General features: G+C 48.4%; 1 protein-coding gene across 2 annotated transcripts in view; it reads left to right on the forward strand.

Moving 5' to 3' along the window:
- TRAPPC9 (trafficking protein particle complex subunit 9) overlaps positions 1 to 23,580 on the forward strand; it is a 509,314-nt gene that overhangs the window by 329,618 nt on the left and 156,116 nt on the right. For both annotated transcript variants that reach the window (XM_082601297.1, XM_082601296.1), the window contains one exon: positions 14,028 to 14,138. In XM_082601297.1, the coding sequence (XP_082457423.1) occupies positions 14,028 to 14,138 (111 nt within the window). The remainder of the gene's footprint in view (positions 1 to 14,027; positions 14,139 to 23,580) is intronic.

Below are 23,580 nucleotides of genomic sequence, written 5' to 3' on the forward strand. Positions count from 1 at the left end.
CACCCTGGTTGCACATGAATGAGAAAAAGAGATTCGATTTGAATTCTGGCCTTCTTGGCACCAAAACCCATGCTTCCTGCCACACATACTCTGAACTGGGATTCCAGAGACCTGGGTTTCCCTTGGCCCCCTGTGTCTTTGCAAGCATCTCTGTATCCCTCGCAGCTTCAGCCCTCCTGTCCCTCACTGGAGTGATCACCGGCTCTGCTCACCTCATGGGGCATAAGAGAATCAAATTAAACAATAGAGGGCCCAGTGTTTTCTCAAAGCCAAAGCACAATATAGATGGGAGGTGGAATTCTCATTGCTTTTATTTTTACCATTCTCCTTCCTTCAGGGGTGTACCTAGGTTCAGCTGACTTTTATTTAGGAGATCAATTACCATTAAGATTCACTTTTTACACCAAGCTGCGTGGTAATGTTGTTAGGGAACAGATTGAAATGGATTGGGCCATGCCGCCCTGTCTGAGTGCCTGGCCTCCCTCACCTCAGGATCAGCTTCTTTCTAGGCTGCTAAGGTAAGTGGTCCAATCTTATACATTGCTACTCTGAGCTCTGTGGAAAATACACTCCCCTGAGCAGGATGTAAGGTGTGGGAGTTGTTACATTCAGAATAAAAATCATACAACCTGACACACCATGGCGCTTCTCCCCGGACATTTAGAAGAAAAATTCCGTTTCCCCCCGTGGAGTGGGACCGCTCCACGCCGCAGGGAGCCTCTGCTCACAGACATGTAATAAAGGCAGTTTCAATGTCGGATTTCATCATGGTTGATCCTTTTCAGGTTGCTGTGTTGATTTAAGTTGGTTTTAAATTTAACAACAGTTTAGAATTTTAACAAGCACAGGATTCAGATCCCATTGTGCCTGTATCCAATTTCAAATTTTGATCCTCCCACTTATTTGCCCTGTGGTCTTGAGCAAGTCGTTCGTGTTTCTTTAAGCACCATTTTTCTTCATCTTGAAATGGAGAGAACACTGGTCTTGCAGGGCTGTGGTAAGGTTTAAAGGATGCATCAATACACAGAGCGTCTAATACAGTGCCTGACGCAGGTAGAAAACTGAGAAACGGCAGTTGTCAAGGGCAAGGTCAGGGTCTCCCCCTCTTCCGTGTGGAAGTGGCACAGGGACAGCCCAGCTGGGGACTCACGTCTGGGTGGCTGGTACGAAGACCAGGGCTGTGTTACTCAGAGGGAAGCCCTCGCCTGCCCATGCCCGGCAGCTTCACCCTCTCCAGAGCCCTCACTGAGACTGGGCTGTGAGGGGCACCCTGGGGAGGACAGAGGAGGGGATGCAGACACCTGCACCGAGACCTGCTTCTGTGATGGGAGCGGACTGGGTCTGCCCCAGGGCTCCCACCTCTCTCTAACCCATTCATCGAATCTCTGGTGGGAGGAGCTTAATGACAACGCATTTGCTTCAGCCCTTCCTGCTCCTGTTGGCTTGTGTTTCCTGAAATGATGAGCACGCTTTTCATCGTCTTTCCAAGTGTTAACATAGTGTAGATCGGCACAGGCAGGAGCTGGCACCCCACCTCCCATGGCAGGAGCAGCTGGACATGTCATTTAGGTTGACCCAGCAGTTAGCACCCTCTGGTCCCCAGTGTCACCGGTTAGGAGCCGTCCAGGCGGTGAATTACCTCCCATTTTTCTGTCTCCACTCACACAGCTGTACCTTGAAGGGACCTATGTTATGTCTCAACCGTACATATTATTAAAGTATTACAATCAATAATTTTAAGTGATCTGTATTTTATTTTGAACTATTACATTATTGAATGTTATGTGTTAATGTTCATTTAAGAATGCTATCAATATTCATTATTTAAAGACAGATTTAAAGATTGTTCTACTTAACAAGTAATATACACTAATTATGTTAACAAGTATGATTTATAAACACCAATTAAAAAGGCCCACGTCATACTTGATTTAGGGATTGACAGCGTATGTTAAAAGGTAGATTGTCTATCATCAACAATTGGCCAGAGTTTTATGTGACCTTCCATTTAGAATTTTTTCATTTGGCATTTTCAAAGTTTTAATCATTATAGAGTTAATTGCAAATGATGCTACGTGAACCATGATTTCAAGTTATTTTTAAGTACGTTTCCGTCCTTTTTGAATTGGGCTTGTCCTCATTCCCAGAAAATGAAAAGCCAAATATGACATAGTTGTCATTTTATGTTACCTTTTTAACCTTGGATTTTGAGGCACAAGTGTCTTAGTGTTCATTTTTGTGCCCCTTTTAACATGTGGTCTTCATGGTTCTTTTCTCATACCTGCGGTCCATTATGAGTGCAAAGTAGACAGTATAACAGAGAGTAAATGATGTGTTCGTCAAGACCACGGTGGCGCTGAGCGCTGGGCCCTGGTGAGGTGACGCAGTGCTGTGGCTGAGCCAGGAGCGTGTTGACCTCACGTCCACCACCCCCGGGCACTCTCGCTGAATGTACACGCAAGCTGTATGGAAACATCATTTGCATACCACACAATTCACCCACTTAAGCTGTATAATGTAGTGTTTTTAGTATAATCACAGAGTTGTTCAACCATCGCCACCATCTAATTTTAGAACTTTTCGTTCTCCCGGTAGAAGCCCTGTACCCATTAGCAGTCCCCCCTTCCCCTCCCCTACACGGCCACAAATCTACTTTCTGTCTCTAGATTTGCCTGTTCTAGATATTTCATGTAAGTGGAATCATACAAAATGTGACTGGCTTCTTTCACTTAGCATAATGTTGTCAGTGTTCACCCACAAGGAAGTATCAGTATGGCATTTCTTTTTATGCTGAATAATATTTCCCTGTGTGGATAGGCTACATTTTGTTTATCCATTCATTAGTTGATGGGTTGATTCCACTTTTTGGCTGTTGGGAATAATGCTGTTATGAACATTCACATACCAGTTTTTGTGTGGACCAGTTTTCATTTCTCTTGGGTATACCTAGGAGTGGAATTGTCAAATCATGTGGTAACCGTTTAACCATTTAAGGAGCTGCCGGACCATTTTCCAGCTCGGCTGCCCCATCTTACCTTCCCACCCAAACCTTCGGGCGGTGCTTGAAGGTTCCAATTCTGCACATCTTTGCCGATGCTTGTTATCCTGTATGTCTTTTGGATTCTAGCCATTCCAACTTTTTTCCTCTAAAGGGAACATTTTAAAACATTATTTTAAAACTTACTCATTAAAAAATCAGAAACAGAGACCCTTCCTGCCTTCATTATGTGCAGCCCCCCAAGACCCGTCAGAGGCCAGGTTGTGTGTCAGCCGTCCACAGGCAACTGTTCCCACATTTCAGTCGGTCACCAGATCTGTCCTTTTCACCTCAGTAGCTCTGCATTGACTCAGGCGTGTCACCTTTGTCCCTTGGGCCAGCCTCTCCCTCCCTTTCTTGGACAGTTGCTATAGCCTTTCGAAGTCTCTTGCTTTCGTTTTCTCTTTCCAGTTCTTTCCCCAAATAGCTGCTGAAGTGTTTGTTCTAAAACACAAGCATGAGTTTGTCCCTCCTTTAGGGTCCTTCCACGAGTCCCTGTCGTCTGTAAGTCATGTTCCGGTTCCAGAGCTCGGCACACAAGGCTTAGCACAATCTGACCCAGCCTGTCTGCCTTGCCTTTTCCTGTCCCCGCCCCACGCGCCTCCTCACTCCGAGGAGACTCCTGCAAGCTCCCTGCCCAGTCCGTGCTGCTCCAGCCCTGTCTGCTCCATGCTCTGCTCTGTCCGCCTGCAGGCCTGCTCTCAAGCCTTTGGTCCCTCAGCGAATGCAAGAGCCACTTCCTTCCAGAAGCCTCCCCTGCTTGTTTCCTGTGTCTCTGTGCCACCACTGCCCACTTGTCTTTCTCACCAGTAAGACCCAGCTTCTTCCAACCCCAGGCCCGGAGGACACCAGAGCCCTGGACGTGACCTCCGAGGCGCTGATCCATTGTCTCCTGCAGAGCCAGGGGATCTGTTTCAGGTGGTCCTCACATCACACTTTGGGAAACCCAGTTCTAATGGACAGTAAAACTACTGTCAGAGTCTTCAGCAAGATTTAGAAGCTCCGTAATCTGTGTGGCAGAGGTGAAGATGAGATGATATCACCTGAAGAACATTCTGATTGTTTGTTCTATTTTTTTTTGTCACTTTAGATTGAATAAGCTCCCTGGCTTTCTTAAGACTTACAAGAAAGCTCTCCATCCTGAAACTGACTACTAATTTTTCAGGAAAGAAGGCTGATTGATAACAGGCAGGTTTATGGAACTTTAGAAGACCACATGGGTTTGGCCAAAGGTGTATGTGGCCATCACTACCGGTCGGGCTGTGTCTTTACTCACTTTACCGCGCCCCTGGGATTGGTGGAACGGTGATGTTTGGACCCTGCAGGGGCTGGGAGGATTTGGCCAGACTCGGGGAGAAAGAGCCCCACTTAACTTTCTGGGCATGGTGCCATGGTTTTTAGACAGACTCAGACCTTGGCGTGGGAATTTCTCATAGTCACTTTTAGCTGAGTCAGTATTGAGTAATTAGCTGGGATTGCTTTGTTGGCAGGGCTGTGTGCTTTCCCTTTTGCTGCTCCACTGACTGCAACCAAGCTAATAATAATCACCACCCCTCATATTTATGTAATATTCTGCTTGTAGTTTTACAAAGCACTTTCACTTTTTTTCCCATTGGAGCCTCCTCATAATTCCATGACATAGGCATTCTTATCCTCCTTGGGGAAACTGAGACTCAGAGAAATTAAATGACTTACTTATTATAAGTAAGAGATATTATATACCCATTAAGATATTATATACCCATTAAGCAACAAAACTGGTATTCTGATAAGAAATCTTCAGACTTCGAATCGTTTCCCTTGTACCAAATGCCTTATTAGCTCAGGCTGCTTTCAGATGGCTTCTTCCCTTTTGCTTTTTAAAGTTTAGTTTGATTAGGATGTTTCTGGGCATAGATTTTAAAAATTTTATACTGCTTGGGGTTTGCTGAGCTTCCTGAATCTGTAAGTTTATGTTATTTGCCAAATTTGGGGAATTTTCAGCCATTATTTCTTCAACAGCTGTGTGTGCGTTTTCTTTTGTTTTGTTCATCTCAAACTCCTATGACATGACTTTTAGAGCTTTTCTCGTCTCATAAGATTGTTTTTATCCTGTTTTTTTTTCTCTCAGCTGTTTCCGTTGGATAAATTATTAATCTATCTTCAAATACATTCGTTTAATTCCTGGGTGGTTCAAAAAAAAATACTTGTGTGATTTTTACTCTTTTAAAGTTGCTAGAGGTTTTTATCATGGCCTAGAAACGGTTTATTTTGGTAAATGTTGCATATAACTTGAGAAGTATGGATATCCTACTTTTTTGGGGGGTGGAATGTTCACTAAGCATCAGTTAGATCCAGTTGGTCAATAGTATTGTTTGTTTTATATCCTTTCTCATTTTATGTCTACTCGTTGCCTCAATTACTCAGATAATTCACTACCTGGTGAATTTTTCAGTTCAGTTTTTTCTTTTCTAAAGTGTCTCTTTGCTTCCTCTTTATATCTTCTATTTTTTTGCTGAGATTTTATCTTTTCATTTGTTTCAAGTGTGTTTGCCCTTACTTTGCGGAATGTATTTAAAGTCTTTTTCTGTTGAGACTTTCATCTTGAGGTTGTTGTCTGTTGATTTTATTTTCCTTTGCAAGTTGGCTTTTTCCCAGGTTCTTCCTATGCTGAGTAGTTATAGACTATATTATGGACATTTCAACTATAATGCTGTGAGATGCTGGGGTCTTGTTTGAATCCTGCGGAGAATGCTGATATTTTTGTTCTGGTGGGTGGTCCACACCATGGTCCCGTAGTGCCTTCTGTGGGCTGTGCTGCAGTTCTGGTTTTAGAGTCTGTGGTTCTCCTTGGATCAGTCCTGTGTGTGCCGCCCAGTGTTCTTCCTTGGAGCTCAGTTACCAAAGCCCATGGTTTGCTGCTCAGGATCCATCCCCTCGTGCTTGCTCCACAGTGAGCCCAGGTCAGGTACCACTTTAGCAAATTGCTCTCTTCATCTCTCTCCTTTCCATAGTCTCCCCAGCACTGTCCAGGGGCCTCCCTTCACTGTCTGCCCACAACAAAGCCAAGGTTTGAGTTCTTCCTCTGTGTGTCTCTGTGTGGGACTAATTGGTCAGAGGACAGAGAGGGAAATAAAAGTGATGGGGACTGGCCCTGTGCTTATGGGACCTCAGTCCCTTGGGTCAGAGAGGTGGTTTCCTGGCCTCGGAGTTGTATGTGCCATGCAGCCGTGACTGCCACCGTGGCACTGTCACATAGCAGTGCTGCCCAGGGGCTGGGCTGGGAGAAACGGAGGAGAAAAAAGAAAAAGCCCACAGGGCCCCCCAACACACCTTCATGGTGCCCTCTCCCACGCCTTGGACCTGGGACAGAGGCAGCTCGCGGATCTCTGCCTGTCTGTACCTGATGGGTGCCTCCAAGCCGCCTTTTAGGACAGGTAGGACTGAGGGAAATGGAAACTCACTCTGAAGTTCAGAGAAACTTCGATTTCAGATCTCCTTCCCAAATCCACCTTCTATAGTTTACTTTTCGAATCTTCAAATAGCTGCTCCATGCATTATATGTATGATTTATAGTTGGGTTCAGTAGGAGAGACGCAGTGGATTGTTTGTACTTATGGCATCTTTTCCAGAATAGGAACTCGTCATTTTTTTAAAAAACATGAACCAGTTCGTGTCACTCATCTGCTAAGACTCTAACGATAGCTTCCCTTTATTACTTAGAATAAAATCCAAACCTTCTGTCATTAATTTCATACCACTCTCCTCTTGGCTCATTCTGTCCCCTGATGACACCATGCCTTAAGATTTGGCCTTAACTGCTTTCTCTGGAAAGCAGTCCTCCAAGACCTTCACATGATGGCCTTCTTGTTGTGTGGGTCTGAAATGAAATGCTATTTCATCAGAGAGGCCCTCCTTTGCCGTCACATCTGAAGTCAGTTTTTAATCTCTTTATGATTTCAGGAGATGCACTTAAGTAAAAAAAAAATTTGTTAGTCACGCGTCTTGTTCTCTGCCTCAAGTCCTAGCCCACGTTTTACACCAGCCATCTCTGTGGCAGCCAGATTTATGCAGGGGTAACTTGACAGCACCTCACCTCAGCTGTGCTGTGTAGCTCTCGAGTTCTGGAATGTCTGAAAGCCTTCTCCGGGGCCGCAGCACAGGTGCACACGCCGCACAGTGTGGAGAGTTGGGGAATTGCCCCCTTTCAGGGGGAGTTTGACCAGGGAGGGCGGGGGCTGGTGGAGAAGTAATCCCCTCTCCTCTGCCTGAGGTGTACACTTCAAGGCACAGTCCGTGACTCTTCAGAGGGACCAGCAGGGTGAGCGCCAGCAGTCCACATGGCAGCCAGCTCAGTAAGGCACCGTGGTACTGTGGTCTCGCTGCACCCTGTGCCCCTGCACCGCTCCCCTCAGCATCCCCTTCCCAAACACCTGCTCCACTCCAGCCCTCTTCTCAGGCTCTGCTTTCCGGGGGGAACCCCGGCTAAGACAACATTCTAAGTGACTTTAAAAATACCTCTTACAAAACATGTCTTACATCTTATAAGCAACATATAAAGAAAAGTCAAGGGGATGATAATCTATCCAACCACACAGATTTGTCAAATTTTTACATTTTGCTGTTTTTGCATCTATTTTTCTAATTTAAAGAAAGAAAAATGAAACTGTTAAAACCCCGTGTGCTCCTCTGTGACCCTATTCTCTTCCTCTCTCACCAGGAGTGACTAATACCCCACAGTTGATTATTATAAGCAATATAGAGTATTTTTAAACATTTTACACTTGATATAAATGTGTAACTATCTCCTGCAGCTTGCTATTCACTCAGCCTTATTAACATGAGACTTAACCTGTGGTGAGGTTTGCAGTTCTTAATTCATCTTCACTTATATATAGGTTTCCAGTGTATGACTGTTACAGATTTATTTATCTGCTCTCCAGTTGGCTGTGCTTCGTTAAAAGCAGTTCTTTGGTTTTATAAATGAGACTGCAGTGCACATTTTAGGAAGCATCCTTGTGCTGAACTCTTGAGAGTTGGTCCAAGATACACGCCTACAGGTTGAGTCGTTAGATCAAAGGGCTCTCATCTACTACTTGGCCAGGTTGTGCCGACCTGCCCTGTGGAGGAGTTGTACCAGTTTACACCCTTAACAGCACTGAATGAGGATTCCCGTGATCCTTGCTGATCCACATCTTGGCCAACACTTGGTCTTAGAGCACATTTTAAACATTTCCAATAGGTTGGGTGGGAAATCATACCGGAGGGTTTTCTCTCCATTTCTCTGACTGCTAGTTGTATTGAGCCTCTGTTCCTGTATATTGGCCATTGGATTTCCTCTGCTTTAAATTGTCCACTCTTGCTCTTTGCTCAATTTTCCATTGGACCATTTCTTTCTTATTGATTTACAGGAGTTCTTTATCAATTCAGAATTCTAATGCTTTGTCAGGTTTATGTGTTGCAAACACCTTTTCACAGCCAGCTTTTCTTTGCTTTGATTTTAATGTTTTTCCTTGTACAAAAAGTGCTTCATTTCAGTGCAGCCAAACATTTCAGTCTTTTCCGTTATTTATTTTTCCAGCTTGATTGAGGTAAAATTGTGTATATTTAAGGTGTACAGTGTGATATATACATTGTGAAATGGTTAACACAATCATGTCACATTTCATTTCATTTCACATTTCAAGCTCATTAATGTATCTGTAACCTCTCATAGTTACCTTTTGAGTGCATAGTGAGACCACTTAAGATCTAATCTCTTTGCAAATTTCAGGTATACAATGCAGTATTCTTAACTACAGTCACCATGCTGAATATTAAATCTCCAGGATTTACTCATCCTGCATAACTGAAACTTTGTATCCTTTGCCCAACCTCTCCCCCTTTCCCCCGCCCCTCTACCCCCGGTTAACCACCATTCTGCTCTCGGCTGTTATGAGTTCAACTAATTGAGATTGTACCTGTAAGTGAGATCATGCAGTATTTGTCTTTCCGTGTCTCGCTCATTTCACTTAGCATAATGTCCTCTGGGTTCATCCATGTCACAAATGGTGGGATTTTTCTTTTTTCTCATGGCTGAATAATATTATGGGGTGTGTGTGTGTGTGTGTGTGTGTGTGTGTGTGTGTGTGTGTGTGTGAAAGGGGGAGAGAGAGAGAAGGAGAGAGAGAGAGAGAGAGAGAGACGGATTGTTTTATTCACTCATCTGTCAATGGACACTTAGGTTTTCCCGTATTTTGGCTGTTATGAATAATGCTGCAGTGAATATGGGAGTGCACTTATCTCTTTGAGATACTTATTTCATTTCCTTTGGATATATACCCAGAAGTGAGATTGCCAGATCATATGGTAGTTCTATTACTAATTTTTTGAGGAAGTTATACACTGTTTTGTAATAGCTGCACCAATTTACTTTCCCACAGGTGCGTGAGAGTTCCCTTTTCTCCACATCCTCACCAACACCTATTGGTCTCTTTAATAGCCATTCTAACAGGTGTGAGGTGATATCTTACTGTGGTTTTGGTTTGTATTTCCACAATGATTAGTGATGTTATGCACCTTTTCATATAGCTGTTGGCCATCTGCACGTCTTCTCTTGAGAAATGGCTATTCAGGTCTTTTGCCAACCTTTTTTTTTTTGCGGTACGCGGGCCTCTCACTGTTGTGGCCTCTCCCATTGCAGAGCACAGGCTCCAGACACGCAGGCTCAGCGGCCATGGCTCACGGGCCCAGCCGCTCCGCGGCATGCGGGATCCTCCCAGACTGGGGCATGAACCCGTGTCCCCTGCATCGGCAGGCGGACTCTCAACCACTGCGCCACCAGGGAAGCCCTTGCCAACTTTTTAATTGGATGATGATGATGATTGCTATTGCTATTGAGTTGTTTGTGTTTCTTATGTATTTTGGGTATTAACCCCTTTTGAGACCTACTGTATCCAAATATTTTTTCTCATTTTGTAAGTTGCCTTTTCACTCTGTTGATTGTTTCCTTTGCTGTGCAGAGGCTTTTAGTTTGCTACAACCCCACTTAATCTGTTTTTGCTTTTGTTGCCAGTGCTTTTGGGGTTATTTCCAAAAAGTTATTGCCCAGACCTATGCCAAGAAGGTTTTCCCCTGTTTTCTTCTAGTAGTTTTACAGTTTCAGATCCTACATTTAAGTCTTTAATCCATTTTGAGTTGATTTTTGTATATGGTGTGAGGTAAGGGTCCAGTTTCATTCCTCTCTGTGTGACTATCCATTTTATCCAACATCATTTATTGAGGAGACTCTCCTTTTCTCATTGTGCATTCTGGTGCCCTGGTTGAAGATCTCTTTATATTTTGTATATCTTGAAACTCATTTGAGAAATCTTTCTGTCTTTCAAGGTCAGAAGTTGTTCACCTGTATTTTCTTCTACAGGATTTTAAATATTGCTTTTTACATTTATCTATTCAGTCTGTTTGGAACTTATTTTTGTTTATGGTGTGAGGTAGGGATATCATTTTCTTTCTATCTGCATAACCATTTGTCCAGCACTGTTTATTGAATCTCCTTCTTAATAATCAACACTGCTACTTTGGTCATATATCCATTACCTTATTATATTCATGGATCTGCTTCTGGGCTGTTTTTTCCTTCATTGATGTGTTTATCACTGCCCCACTGCCTTCATTTTTACAGCTTTACGACAACTCTTGATATCTGGTTGGCCAAATCTCTTCCAAAAATTTTCCTCGTTGTTGTTTTGCATGTCCTTGGCCCTTTGATCTTAGATATAAATTTTGGAATCAGTGTATCAGGTTTGACCAAAACCAGAACAATGTTGAGATTTTTTATTGAGTTGCATTAAATTTATATACATTTGGAAAGAAGTGAGTTATTTAAAAATACTGAGTTTTTCTATCCTTGAACATAATACATCTCTGCATTTATTCATCACCTTTAATATCATTTCATAAAACTTTAGAATTTTTTTCATAAACATCCTGCATATATTTTGTTAGATTTTTTCTAGGTACATTACTATTGTAAATATATTTTCTTAAAAAGTATATTTTGTAGTTGTTTTTAGTTGATATATAGGAATGCTGTTGTTATTGATTTTGTGTGTGGATGTGTGTCTTAACCCTGTATTTAGCAACCTTTTTGAACCTATTTTTCCTAGTTTTACCAAATATGACTAAATTGTTTTCACTTTTAATTCCTCTTATCTTTCCTAGCCCTGTCCTCTCACAGGAGTGTGAGTTCCGTGAAAGCAGAGATCCTGTTTCTCTTGTTCACTTCCATATCCCAAGTGCTTAGAATAGTACCTGGCACACAACAGGTACTCAGTAGATATTTATATTTGTTACATGAATTAATCAATAAAATTAATTGTCCTAATTCTAGATAGGAAATAGTGCGTACTAACTACATAGATGTGGCTTCACACGCACTGTTCACTGTGCCTGGGCTGTGCCTCTCCTTTCCACCTGGCGGCCTCGTCTCCTCCCTCCAACTTTACTCCAGATTCTTTCCTGCTCCTGGGCACCCCACCCCGCCTCCCGACCAGGCAGATGGATCTGAAGCCTTACTCTGATCTCGGTTCTTCTAGGAAGCTTTCCTGGGCTTCCCTGTACTTCAGAAAGATGGATCCAGAAAAACAAAAAAAAACCCAAAAATAAAACCAAAAAGCAAATAAGAATTAAAAGTAAATTATATGCTCAAACACAGATTAAAACTTCAGAGACTCATCCAAAGAGGTATGGAAAGATACACAGAGTACATGGCATGATGGTGGGCACACAGTGCTACTGCAGTTTCGGAAGGGACTTAATTTATGAGTAACAGGTAGAAAGCACAGATCCACCAGCGTCTCACGCTGCCAACAATGAGGAGGAACAGAAGCACTGGGTCAGGCGCCCCCACACTCAGACAGCGAGCCAGAAAACACAGAGGACAAAAAAGTAGTACCTTCCGGTGTTGTTCATTCCTGTGCGGTTTTCTAACAATTACATTCCGTGGGTGAAAACAGCATGTATTTGAATCTTGTCTTTCCTGCTTTTAAATATCACTTCAATTTTCTGCCTCTGATAAATGTTGTATGAATTTCCTTTTCTGATGAGAGAGTTTGCTGTGATTAAAGATTTCATCAAGTTATGACAAAGGCAGAATAGATCTTCATTCTCGAAAGCTCATTTTCCTGTGAGCTGAGTGAAGAGGCCTCTCGGAGGCAGCTGTCAGAGCTAATGAATGTTTTTCCAAGTGCTGAACCTCTGGGGAGGACACCCCGACCCACAGAACCCAGAATCAACTAAAGACGTGTTGTGCGACATCTCGTAGTGCGTAGCGGGACGATCAGGCTGCTACTTTACCATCTCCCTTGAGAGTAAGTGCATGTATGTGTTTTGAGAATCTGGTATTTCACAGATGCCCAGTGGCCTTTGGATGCGGTCAGTCTTTGTGTATGTGAGCGCGCGTGTGTGCGTGTGTGAACCCCTGGGCACGTCACTGCGCCCTCTCCACCTCAGTTCCCTTCTCTGAAAAGAACAGGGGACGCAGTTTGGATCGGAATACGTGTCTTCATCCGCTGTGAGCACTACAGGATTTCTAGCTCTGTGTCTTCAGTCTCGGTCATCACCAGCACTTTTCATCATCTCCTGAGCCTCCCTCTCCTCCCCTCTCCATCAGGGGGTCTCTGGAGGACAACCTTGCAGGGCTTTTGTATGAAATCAGCAATGCAGGCAGCCGGCACGTGTGGGTGTGAGTCCTGTCTCCCTTTGCTTAACAACCAGTGAAATCTTCCCTTGTCACACTTTGGGAAACACACCCGAGAATTCAGATGCCCTATGGAAGGTCATGTTTTGAAGAAATGCTCAGCTGAAAGAGACCAGAGCACAGATCCTTTTCTGAGGCTTTTTTTTTTTTTCTTCTCTGAAAATCTCCTTACCCTGTTCCTCCAGGAAGGAGGATGGCTGCTGCCTCTGTTGCTGTCTGCTCCTGTCTTAGGTCCGGGTGTCCCATTTTGATGAGCGGACGCTTATCCATCAGCTGTCCTGTACCAGCTGCGACACTTGGTGTTTGAGATGCTGTGTTAGTTTTAGGCAAGCATTGGACCGTGATGGGGACCTGACAAATGGCAGCTAGCACACACGCAGCGTACGTGGCTGGAGTTTTGTTTTTCACGTGTAGCTAATGGGTCTGTGCCGTCACTTCCCAGGGCCCCACTCTGCCCTCCGCAGCCGTGGCGTTCGTCCCCATCGCCCCCTAGAGTCCCTGAGCTTCCTGGCGTAGGTGGAAGCTACGTAGGTGCAAGTCAGGAGGTGGAAGGGTGGCGCCTTCCCCTCTCAAGGACTTGTCTTCTTATTTGGGATGAAAAGTCTCCAGAAGCCGGTTATTGGCTGGAACTTTGTTCCATGGCCCTCCCCTTGGGGAAGGGGGCGGCGGGAACTTGGTTACTGCAGTTTGGTTACTGTCTGCGGTAGAGAAGGCCAGGGAAAGGAGGTTTCAGGTGGGTGGTGAGCGACCCCAGGTGTCACCCACAGTTCTGGGGGAGTGAGGGGTGGCCCCCATGAGGACTCCCGGTGGACCTGTGCACAGACAGCATGGGCCCAGCTCTCTGTGGACCCCTGCCCAGCACCTGGCCTGGCACCCGTAGAAATCCAGGGCCATGATGCAGTCACTTACTGAATGACACTGTATGCCGAGTGCTTTCCCGCTGGGTCAGGCGTCCTAGCAGTCACCCGTGTGAGGCTTGGAGAACTCAAGTTACCTTCCCAAGGTCACTCAATGTGTAAAGGGCACAGCTGGGTTGTAAGCCTGTGTCCCAGGACCAAGGAGGACCTCCTGTCCAAACCCACTGTGTGGAATTCACAGTTAGTTCAGAATGAGTCTCCTTCGTCAGCCTTTGTGTCCCGGGTACGTGACATTGTGATAAATCGTACTTCTCGTGTCCTCCAGTGGTGTAAAATCTTCGGGGATGGGGGGAAGCGGAGTCACTCTCCTCTTTGGCTGCCAGAAGATGCTGAACTTGGCTTTGTCTTTGCACCGCAGCGCCCGGCAGTGCCACCTACTCCTGGACGTCTTCAACTCCACGGAGCACGAGCTGACGGTCAGCGCCCGGAGCAATGACGAGCTCGTCCTGCACGCCGGCGAGGGCCAGAGGTAAGTGTCGTCACGGCCCCACGTGCCCCCGACCCCACTCTCATCACCCTGCTTGGGAGGTGCTGAAACAGTCCAGCCTCGAGACCTTAGAGGGTGGGCAGTCTGGTCCCCCTTTCAGAGGCATCACAGCCCTTATTCAGGTTCAGTGACAGGATCGGTAGTGGTTGCAAATTGGAGCCAAATGTGAAGTCAAGGTAGAAATGAATGGTGTCCGTCCGAGGAAGCAGCACCTCAGCTACAGATGCTTTCAGGCACCATTTCTGAGGACGCCCGGACATCTGGGCAAGACCTTTCACTTTTAAATTCTTAAGAAAGCTGTGTCTGGTGTCACTGGGTGTTGATCTGAGGGATGCATATCAATGTCAGTGGGAAGTTCCTTGGAGGAATTAATGTCACAGGAGACAGGCCAGGCAGAGGTGCCTGGAAGAGGTGCTGTGTCACCCGAGCTCAGCCCTTGGAGGGCAAAGAGAGGTGGCCCCGGTGGGCCCTCGCCAGGGTCAGCCGCAGGACGTGCCCTGGTCCAGCAGAGGCGAGCAGGGAGCCAAGGTGGAAGTAAGAGCCGACCAAGAGCAGAGCCAGGGCCACAGGGACAGGTCCGGAGGCAGGTCAAGCTCGGTGACTTTGGAAAGAAGCTCTTTGCTGTGGTGGCGATCGCTTCCCCAGGGCCTGGCCCGCTCCCACTCATCTGGGCCTTTCTCCAGTCCAGGAGCTGTGCCCCCAAGCGCAGCTTGGATGTTAGGGCCATACCCTTATAGGTGGAAGTATAGCTGGAGTAAGATATAGGTGAAATATAATTTTTATTTGTAATTGCAAAATACTTGAAACATACAGAAAATAATTTAGATACTAGCATATCTAGATACTAACCATATCTCAGATTTAACCGTATTTAGATACTAACCATATCTCAGATTTCAGCGTTTTGCTATATTTGCTCGAGATCTCTCCCTCTCTGTCTCCTTCTCTGTCTCCCTCTATCTTTCTGTCTCCTCTCTCTCTCTCTCTCTCTCTCTCTTTCTCAAGGAAGTAAAATGTTAAAAAAAACACAGTGGACGTTAGCACCATTGGTCAGTGGGGAGGAGGGAATGCAGATTTAAATCACAGTGGGGCAGCACGACACACTCGTGAGAAATGCTTAAAATGACAGACTGGCAATGTCAAGTGTCCACAAGGAACATGCAGCAGCTGGAAGGTTCATGCCTGGGTGGGAATGTGAAACAGTGCAACCGCTTTCGAAGAGGCTGCTGCAGTTTCTTACAAAGCTAAACCTACACGTACTCTGCCCAGCAGTTCCAACTCTCGTTATTTATTCAAGAAAAGTTTAAAAACGTATGTTCACAAAAAGACCTATAAAGAATGTTCCAAGCCAAAAAATAGAGCTCAGGTGTCTGTTACAGGAGAGTGAATTAACAAATGGTGGCATTTTCCTCATGGGATGTTACTCAACAACAAATACTGACAAACTCCTAATACGTCACCATGGGTGAATCTCAGGAACCTCGTGCTGAGTGCGGGGAGCCTGACCCAAAATAGCATGTACCGTGTGGTTCCGTTCCTTTGAGATCCCAGAACCAGCAAAACTCTTCTGTGATGGTGGAAACAGAGCATCGGTTGCTTCTGCAGAGGTTGGGATGGGCTTTGACCAGGAAGGGGCACAGGGGGATTTCCTAGGCGATGCCCATGTTGTATAACTTGATATTTGGGTGTGGGCGCCATAGGTGCTTGCCATTGTTAAAATTTAGCCAACGTGTGCTTAAGATTTGTGCATTTCTCTGAGAGTCGATTTTATATCAAAAGAAAAACTGTAAGCAGATGTTAAACTCTGCCTGCTGAAGGCCTTGGGGGTGGTGTATGATATCTGCACTAGTCTTTGAAATGCCTAAAAAACTAGATTCCTGGATGGGTGGAAGGATGGGCACATGGACAGACTGAGTTGATAAAGCAAATAGAATAAGCTGTTAATTATAGGATATACCAGTGGGTCTATAGAGTATTCTCGGAGGAATTCTTTCAACTCGTAAGAAAATGTTTGAAAAAAATAAGCAACTGAAAAAGCAGCGAAGGGCTTCCCTGGTGGCGCAGTGGTCGAGAGTCTGCCTGCCAGTGCAGGGGACACGGGTTCGAGCCCCGGTCGGGGAAGATCCCACATGCCACGGAGCGGCTGGGCCCGTGAGCCACAACTGCTGAGCCTGCACGTCCGGAGCCTGTGCTCCGCAACAAGAGAGGCCGTGACAGTGAGAGGCCCATGCACCACGGTGAAGAGTGGCCCCCGCTTGCAACTAGAGAAAGCCCTCGCACAGAAAGGAAGACCCAACACAGCCATAAATAAATAAATAAATAAACAGATAGATAGATAGATAGATAGATAAATAAATAAAGCAGCGAAGCCTGACAGCCCCGCCCCCAGCCCCGACTCCCACCTTCCTTTCTCTTCCTCCTCCCAGAGTCTCTGTGTCTTGGAGGCCACGGCATCATCCACTCCACGCTTTACTACTTTACTGTATTTATTTATAGCCACAACAAACACTGTATTCAGGTTTTTTTTTTAATGACATAAGTGGTTCCATATCATGTGTCTTCTTCTGCATGTCTTTTTATAACTTTCAATCAGCCTTGTACTCTGGAGTTGAATATGAATCAGGTTTTTGCCTTCTGACTGCTCTTCGTGACTCACTCGTGAACGCACCGTTTATCCGTCTCCACGCTGATCCACGGCGAGACTGCTGCCAGGGTGTGGTGTTTAATGTCATCATTGATGATGACATATATAAATGCACAGTCGTATTCGCTCGCTGTCTGGGGCTGATACTGGGAGGGCGTTTATGGCCTAACCCCTGAGAGGAAGGAAACACTCCCTCTCAAGAGCTCCTTGTTCTTGGGGATTCTTGCTGTGCGGGCGTGTGCAGGGCTCACGTGCTCGTGCTCGGAGGCCGTGGCGGCCGTGCTGAGTGTTCTGGCTCTGGGGCGTGAGGACAGGCTCCTTCCTGGGCTGCTGCTGCGTCCTTGGTGCTCTAGGCCACCGGCAGCGGCCTGGGCCCCGTGCTGGTCCCCAAGTTGTGAAGGAGACCGTCTGCCCCCTGCCTTGTCTGCCTTGTCTAGATGTTTTGATGTAGCCTGGGATCCCAGAGGACATCCTTCTGGTCGTCTTATGACACCAACGTAAATGCAGCTTTAAAAAAATTGCAAATTGCTGAGCTTGTTCTAAGCTTGACTCACTGTCAGCCACGGAAGTCAGCGATGTTAACGACCCCGTTCGCAAATAAGCACAGTTCAGTCTTGTGCTTCCGGCTTCTTCCCTGTTAAGCTTTTTGCTTAAATTCTCATCTCTTGATGCATCTAACTCACACATTCTTTATTCATTCATAAAATATTCATTCGATAAATATGGATGCTTCGAGAACTTGCTCTGGGGTGCCTGCGTCAGGCTCCAGGAGCTACAGGATGAGTAAGCAAGGACCCCTCGTGCCCGGGAGCTGACGACACTCCCGCGGCCGGGGCGGCCCTGCCACTCCTGCCTGACGGGACATCCTGCTGTTTCGGGTGGGGGGTTACCGGGGGTCGTGCTGCTCCGTCCTGTCCGGGGAGTCAGCTGTGGTTCTGCTCCCACTGCCCCCGCTAACCCAGGGGTGACCGCCGGGCTCCCCAGTGTTCGCGGGGATGCAGGGGGTCACTGCGCTTCCCTTTCCAGACCTCTCCAGCTTTGCCTGGTTAGGACACACGCTCTGCGTCCGTGGAGAGGGCCCAGGTCTTTGGTCTGACGGAGCAGGTCTGGGGGAGGAAGCTGCGGCGGGTGGACCTTGAGCTCGAGGTGGACTCAAGGTGGAAGCCCCTTGAGTCCTGGGCTGCTGTCCCCGTACCTCCAGGTTCTGTCTCCTTAGAGCCCTGTGCCCTCCCGGAGTCCTGAGCTCAGCCCCCCGAAGGCTGTCCCCCCGGCCCCACCACACCTCGGGCTTCCCTAGGCGCTTATGAGGGCTGCTTCGGCCAGGCTCGGCCACTCTGAGGAGGGCAGGGCGGGCCAGCTCTCCCTGGTGGTGAGGGCAGCGGTGGTCCTCAGACTCTGGCTTTATCTCCCAGTGCGTGGCAGGCCACCTTCCCACTGCTCCCTGGGGAGTGGGTGGATGAACCACGGGTTCTGCCGGGGTGATACAGCCTCACCCTCAGTGAAAAGCCGTATTCCTGGAATCCACATAGCTGTGATGCTGCTCTTCTCGGAGCCCTGGCATCCTGGGTCACAAGGCATTTGACGTCCTTTTAAGGGTGACCTGCAGTCCAGGAGAGGGACCAACTCCAATTAGACTGTTGGGGGCCTGCACGTGTCTCCCCCACCCTCCGGGTAGAAAGGCGTGCCAAGTACAAGAGAAACGTGTCCTTGGAGTCACAGTTTCTGAGCCCCGTGTGTTCGCAGGAGGTCAGGCACTCAGTCCTCCTAGTACCCTCACACAGGAGCTTCTGTCCGCATGTTATAGACAAGCAGACTGAGTACAGAGGTCAGAGGCACTTGGTGGGACCCAGGTCTGAATGACGCCACGGCTGAGCTTGGAATGGCGATTTAAGATGGGCTGGAGATGCTAACACATATACATGGAATCTAAAAAACAAACAAAAAAATGGTCATGAAGAACCTAGGGGCAAGATGGGAACAAAGACACAGACCTACTAGAGAATGGACTTGAGGACACGGGGAGGGGGAGGGCAAGGGTAAGCTGTGACAAAGTGAGAGAGTGGCATGGACATATATACATTACCAAACGTAAAATAGATAGCTAGTGGGAAGCAGCCGCATAGCACAGGGAGATCAGCTCGGTGCTTTGTGAGCACCTAGAGGGGTGGGATAGGGAGGGTGGGAGGGAGGGAGACGCAAGAGGGAAGAGATATGAGGATGTATGTATATGTATAGCTGAGTCACTTTGTGATACAGCAGAAACCAACACACCATTGCAAAGCAATTATACTCCAATAAAGATGTTAAAAAAAGAAAAAAGATGGGCTGGAGGGGGCGGGGGGAAGCAGGTTCTGTTTTCTCCTCTTTCTGCTCTGTGCAGCCTTAGGTAAGCTGTGACCAGCGCCGAAGTCCATTGTCAAGCGTACAGGCCGGCAGGAGTCGGGGAGGCCGGGGAGCAGGCTGGGTGTTCCGCTCGCAGGGCGTGTTCATTCATTCCTTCAACAAGCACCTCCCGAGTGGCCAGCGAGTACCACGCCCTGCCGGGAGATAGCCTAGTGGGTAAGGTCCTCACTGTCCTCACTGCACTTACGTTTGGTGTGGAAGAAAGGCAGGGATTGTCGCACAGGCTGAGGAGAATCCAAAGCTGAGAGGAGGAAACCCGGCTTGGGGCTGGGAAGGCTTCCTGGAGGAAGTGATGCTAATACAGAACAGGACACTGAGTAGGAGTGAGGTGGGGCTGGAGTGCAAGGGGGAGCAGCCCAGGTGAAGCGGCAGCACACCCTGGAAAGGGGCGCGTGCGTGGGGTGGCGTCAAGGGCTTCTTCACAGGCTGCATCTTCGAGTTTTTAAACTGGAAATACCACTCCTGTACCCGTATTTCCTAGAGGTATCTATGTCATCTTATAATTTAAGATACAACCTTTCAGCAAATGGATGTAGCACGTACCTTTTCACCCTCCTCATCTTTTCTGCGAAAGGTCCTTTGGAAATCGGTGACTCATCTCTCTTTCTGGCCTGGTTGATGCATCGGTTCTGTAATTAAGCACCATTAGCTAACTTCACTTTTGCCTACACAATTTGTGACGCTTGGTCTGTGCTGATTGCATTTCCTGGGGCTCCACGCCCTCGGTCGTGACATTGAGAATGTCCTCCAGACTTGCAGCTAGATGCCTGTAGTAACATTCATTTTTACCCGAGGGGTGGTGTGAAGAAGAACCCACTTTCACAAGCATTTCTGCCTTTAATCCTCACCCTCAAGGTGTGGGCACTGTGCCCACCTCTGCTTATGCGTAAGAGAGCTCGAACCTGCCAAGGGCCACGCAGTTAGTTGTAACTGGAACCCAGGGCTGCCCACTTGCCGCCACACCCCTCCATGGAGTTACCTACACTTCTTTAGGCTATGTCCCCGGAACTGGGCAGCCCCCCGTCCTCCAGTTTTAAAAGATGACCAGAAACAGTAGAATGCTTTTCTGAGTGAAACGGCATGAACTTCCTTAAGAAAATACAGTGTCGCCAGCAGCAAATGTACTGGAAAAATTAAGGTATGATAATTATTGTGTTTTTGCTTAATTATCAAACCATTACAGTTAAGTTTCATGACAGCCCTCATTTAGGCACAAACCTCTCTTAATTTACAGTAACAGATACTGTCTCATCCCGTGCTTCAGGCTACCCCGCCTTGTCCTGCCCTCACCCACAGGCAGCCACTGCCTGTTTGGCAGGCCTGGCACGTCTGGTCCCGGCGTCTCCTCGCTGGGGAGCCTCGTCGCTGGCTGGCTGAGAACAGGTCAGCCCTGTCAAGTGTCCAGACGGTGCATCGCACGCATTCTGGAATGGCTGTCGAGCCAGAGGGGCAGGGACGGGCTCCAGAGCACGTACAGCTTCGGCGCTCTGAGACTTTCCCCTTGACGCCGTCCGGGCCATGGGGAGGGCCAGACCCTCACATCTGGAGGATCCTGGCGGGGCTCTGGGGCGGGAGCGAGAAGCCCTGGGTGCTCCACGGCATCGTGGTTGTGTTTCTAGGGCTCTCTTGATGGTCTGCGGGGGGCCCAGCCTGTGGCACAGCGCTGCATTCGGCGGCAACTTGTTTCTGGTTTAGCTTTTCTTCTTCCGCCTCTTGAGTGGCTTTAGATAAGCCTTGTCCCTCCTCTAGGTTTTAACTTCTTCCCTGGTCCTTTGAGAGGCTCAGGCAATGTTTCCTGTAGGAATGAACGAGCAAATGGAGTGATCACGTGATAAGCGGTGACTTGTGATTGGTTACTTGCTGTGCTGCGTGTTCTGTCTTCAACGTGTCTTTTGAGGTCGCTGTCATGACCATCATCCCTATTTAGCAGATGAAGAAACTGAGGCTCAGAGAGGTGACCAGCCAGGTGACCACTAAGGTCCCGTCCTCCTCTCATTTTGACTTTGGTCTTCTGTAACTCCCCGCAGAGGGGTTTGGGGAGCAGCCTGTGCGTCCTCTACCCCCGCGATTGTTCACCTGTGTGCAGGTGCCCTCCCTGGGAACCGTGAGCGTGTAAGCGGTGATTTCCGTGCAGGCCCACCTCTGGGGGTGTTTACCCGAGCCCAGAACAGCCCCCGCCCCAAATGTCTAGCTCCTCCTACCAACTGTCTCTGTGTCTTTCTCTCGTTTAGTTCTGTCGAACACTTCACTGAATCATGCAAGGAGGCCCTTGTTAGGAGCCCGATGTTGTTGCTCTTTGCTCTGTAACCGCAGCTGGAATTTGTGCATGGCCTCCTTCCACGGGTGGCCTGCCCTGCCCCCCGCAGTCAACAAGCCTGTGCCCCCAGCCCGTGGTCTCTTCTGCAGCCGTTCTGAGTCAGAAGACCTTGTGGATTTTCTTTGTTCCTTTTTCAGACTGGGAGGAAAGTGGGAGAGTCCTTCAGAAGGTAAGCTTATGCAAACGAGGAGAAAGCACCTTGGTGTGTTCTTGTCCTTTCAGCTGCCCGATGGGGAAACTGAGGCTCGGGTTTGCTTCGCAAGCCCCGGGCAGAATGACGCTGGTGCCGGACTCCTCACTCCCTGGCCACAGCGTCTCTGCCACCCCACTCTGCATCCCTTCCAGTTAGCGGTTTTGCAAGTACCCTAAGAGAAACCCGATGGCACCAGAATCAATAGGACCCCCTAATGATTCATAGGCAGCAAGGAGAGGGGTCAGAGCTCAGCCTGGAGAAGCATCCAGGTGACAGAGATTCGATACCTGGAAGATGCTGCAGTTTGCGGACTCAGATGACAGGAGAGGGTCTCTCCTATTCGTGAGAAAAGAAAAACCAGGTCACTCGCTTGGGCTCCATACGCCGGGCAGCTTTGTGTGGCCTCTTGTCCTGAGCGACTGGAGTCTCCCTTGTGCAGGAGGTGGTGCCCCCTGCACCCACTCCCTGGCTGCAGGCTGGTGTTCAGGTGCCCACCCCGTGGACACAGGCCTAGCGGGCGCAGACCTGGGGCCACACAGAGCCCAGGCCCGGACTTGCTCGGCCACTGGCTGGCTCGGCTGTCTGGGTGAGTCGCTTGGCCTTGTTGAGCTTTCAAGTAAAGTGGGGATACGGATGCCTGTCCTGCAGGTCGTTATAAGTACTAAAGTTAGTCCAGGCTGTGTGCCTAGCACTGCACGTGACCCCCGGCAGGTGCTCCATGACGGGCAGGTAATGTTATTTTCAGCTGTGAGAACGGCTCCCACCATCCGAGCTGCCAGGCCTAGGGAAGGGCGTGCGCTTGGGGTCTTGTGCTTCCTTTCTGGGGAGATGACTGCGGAGTTTTGCTCAAGTGCTTAGTTATGACTTGGAGCCGCATTGCCCAGGCTTCTGGGCGGTGTCTGACGTGGGGACAGAGGGTCCTCCTCTGTCAGGAGCCAGAGGCCACACAGCCACTTCACAGGGAGGACTTACTGTGAGGACTTGTTAACGAGGCCTGACCAGGGAACTGGTAACCAGGTAACCGGAAGGGTAGAGGGCGGCACTGAGGCGTCCGGTATAGCAGACCTGCCGCCCCTGGGTCTGGGGGCCGAGGTTATGGGCCGGCATCGCTGCAGTTGGGAGCTGGGGGTTGGCGGGACGCCTGGGGTCTCGGGGGAGGTGCACCCACAGGAATCTCAGGCAGATGACCACCCTTGAGAAGTGACAGGAAGGCCCAGAGAGAGCAAGGGCCGTCCCCCGTGGTCCCTCAACCTTCGGCACGGATGGGAGAGCAAAACGTGGCCTGCAGGGTCAGCACTGTGGGACTTCAAGCCGTGACCGAGCCGCCCACCGGGTCCTCCCCGACCTCCCCCTGGAGCCGTGTCTTGCTCCTCTGCGTCCGTGGACTCTTGGATGGTGTTTGTTATTTTCTACCTCGCGTCTCGCTCTTGCCAGACTAGAGGTTCCCAAACTTTGCCTCGAATTGTTATTACGGGGCTCCCCCCGCCCCACCACATCCTGATCTGATTGGTTGGGTGCTACCTGGGCATCGGGACCTGTAAATCTCCCCTGGTGACTCTAACGTGTGGCCCTGTGCGGGGACCACGGGGCTCGACTGTGGGTTCTTTGAGGGCAGCGTGTGTGTCTTGCTCGGCCCTGAACATCCCTACCACCTTGATTCACTGTCAGGCACACAGTAGGTGCTCAGGTAATGTGCATGAGTGAGTGAGTTAGCAGTGGGCGTGCTGAGTGTCGTTCACAGGTGTTCCCCTCCTACTCAGGGGTCCTACTCAGGGCGCCTCCACTCACAGCCTGACTCAGGCAGGCTTTAAGCTGACCCCATCGGGGGACATGGTGGTGATTATCCTCCTAGTTCAGTTTACCAGGA

Source organism: Mesoplodon mirus, assembly GCF_964341445.2.
Source record: "Mesoplodon mirus genome assembly, chromosome: 16".
In the NCBI taxonomy this organism is placed as follows: Eukaryota; Metazoa; Chordata; class Mammalia; order Artiodactyla; family Ziphiidae; genus Mesoplodon; species Mesoplodon mirus.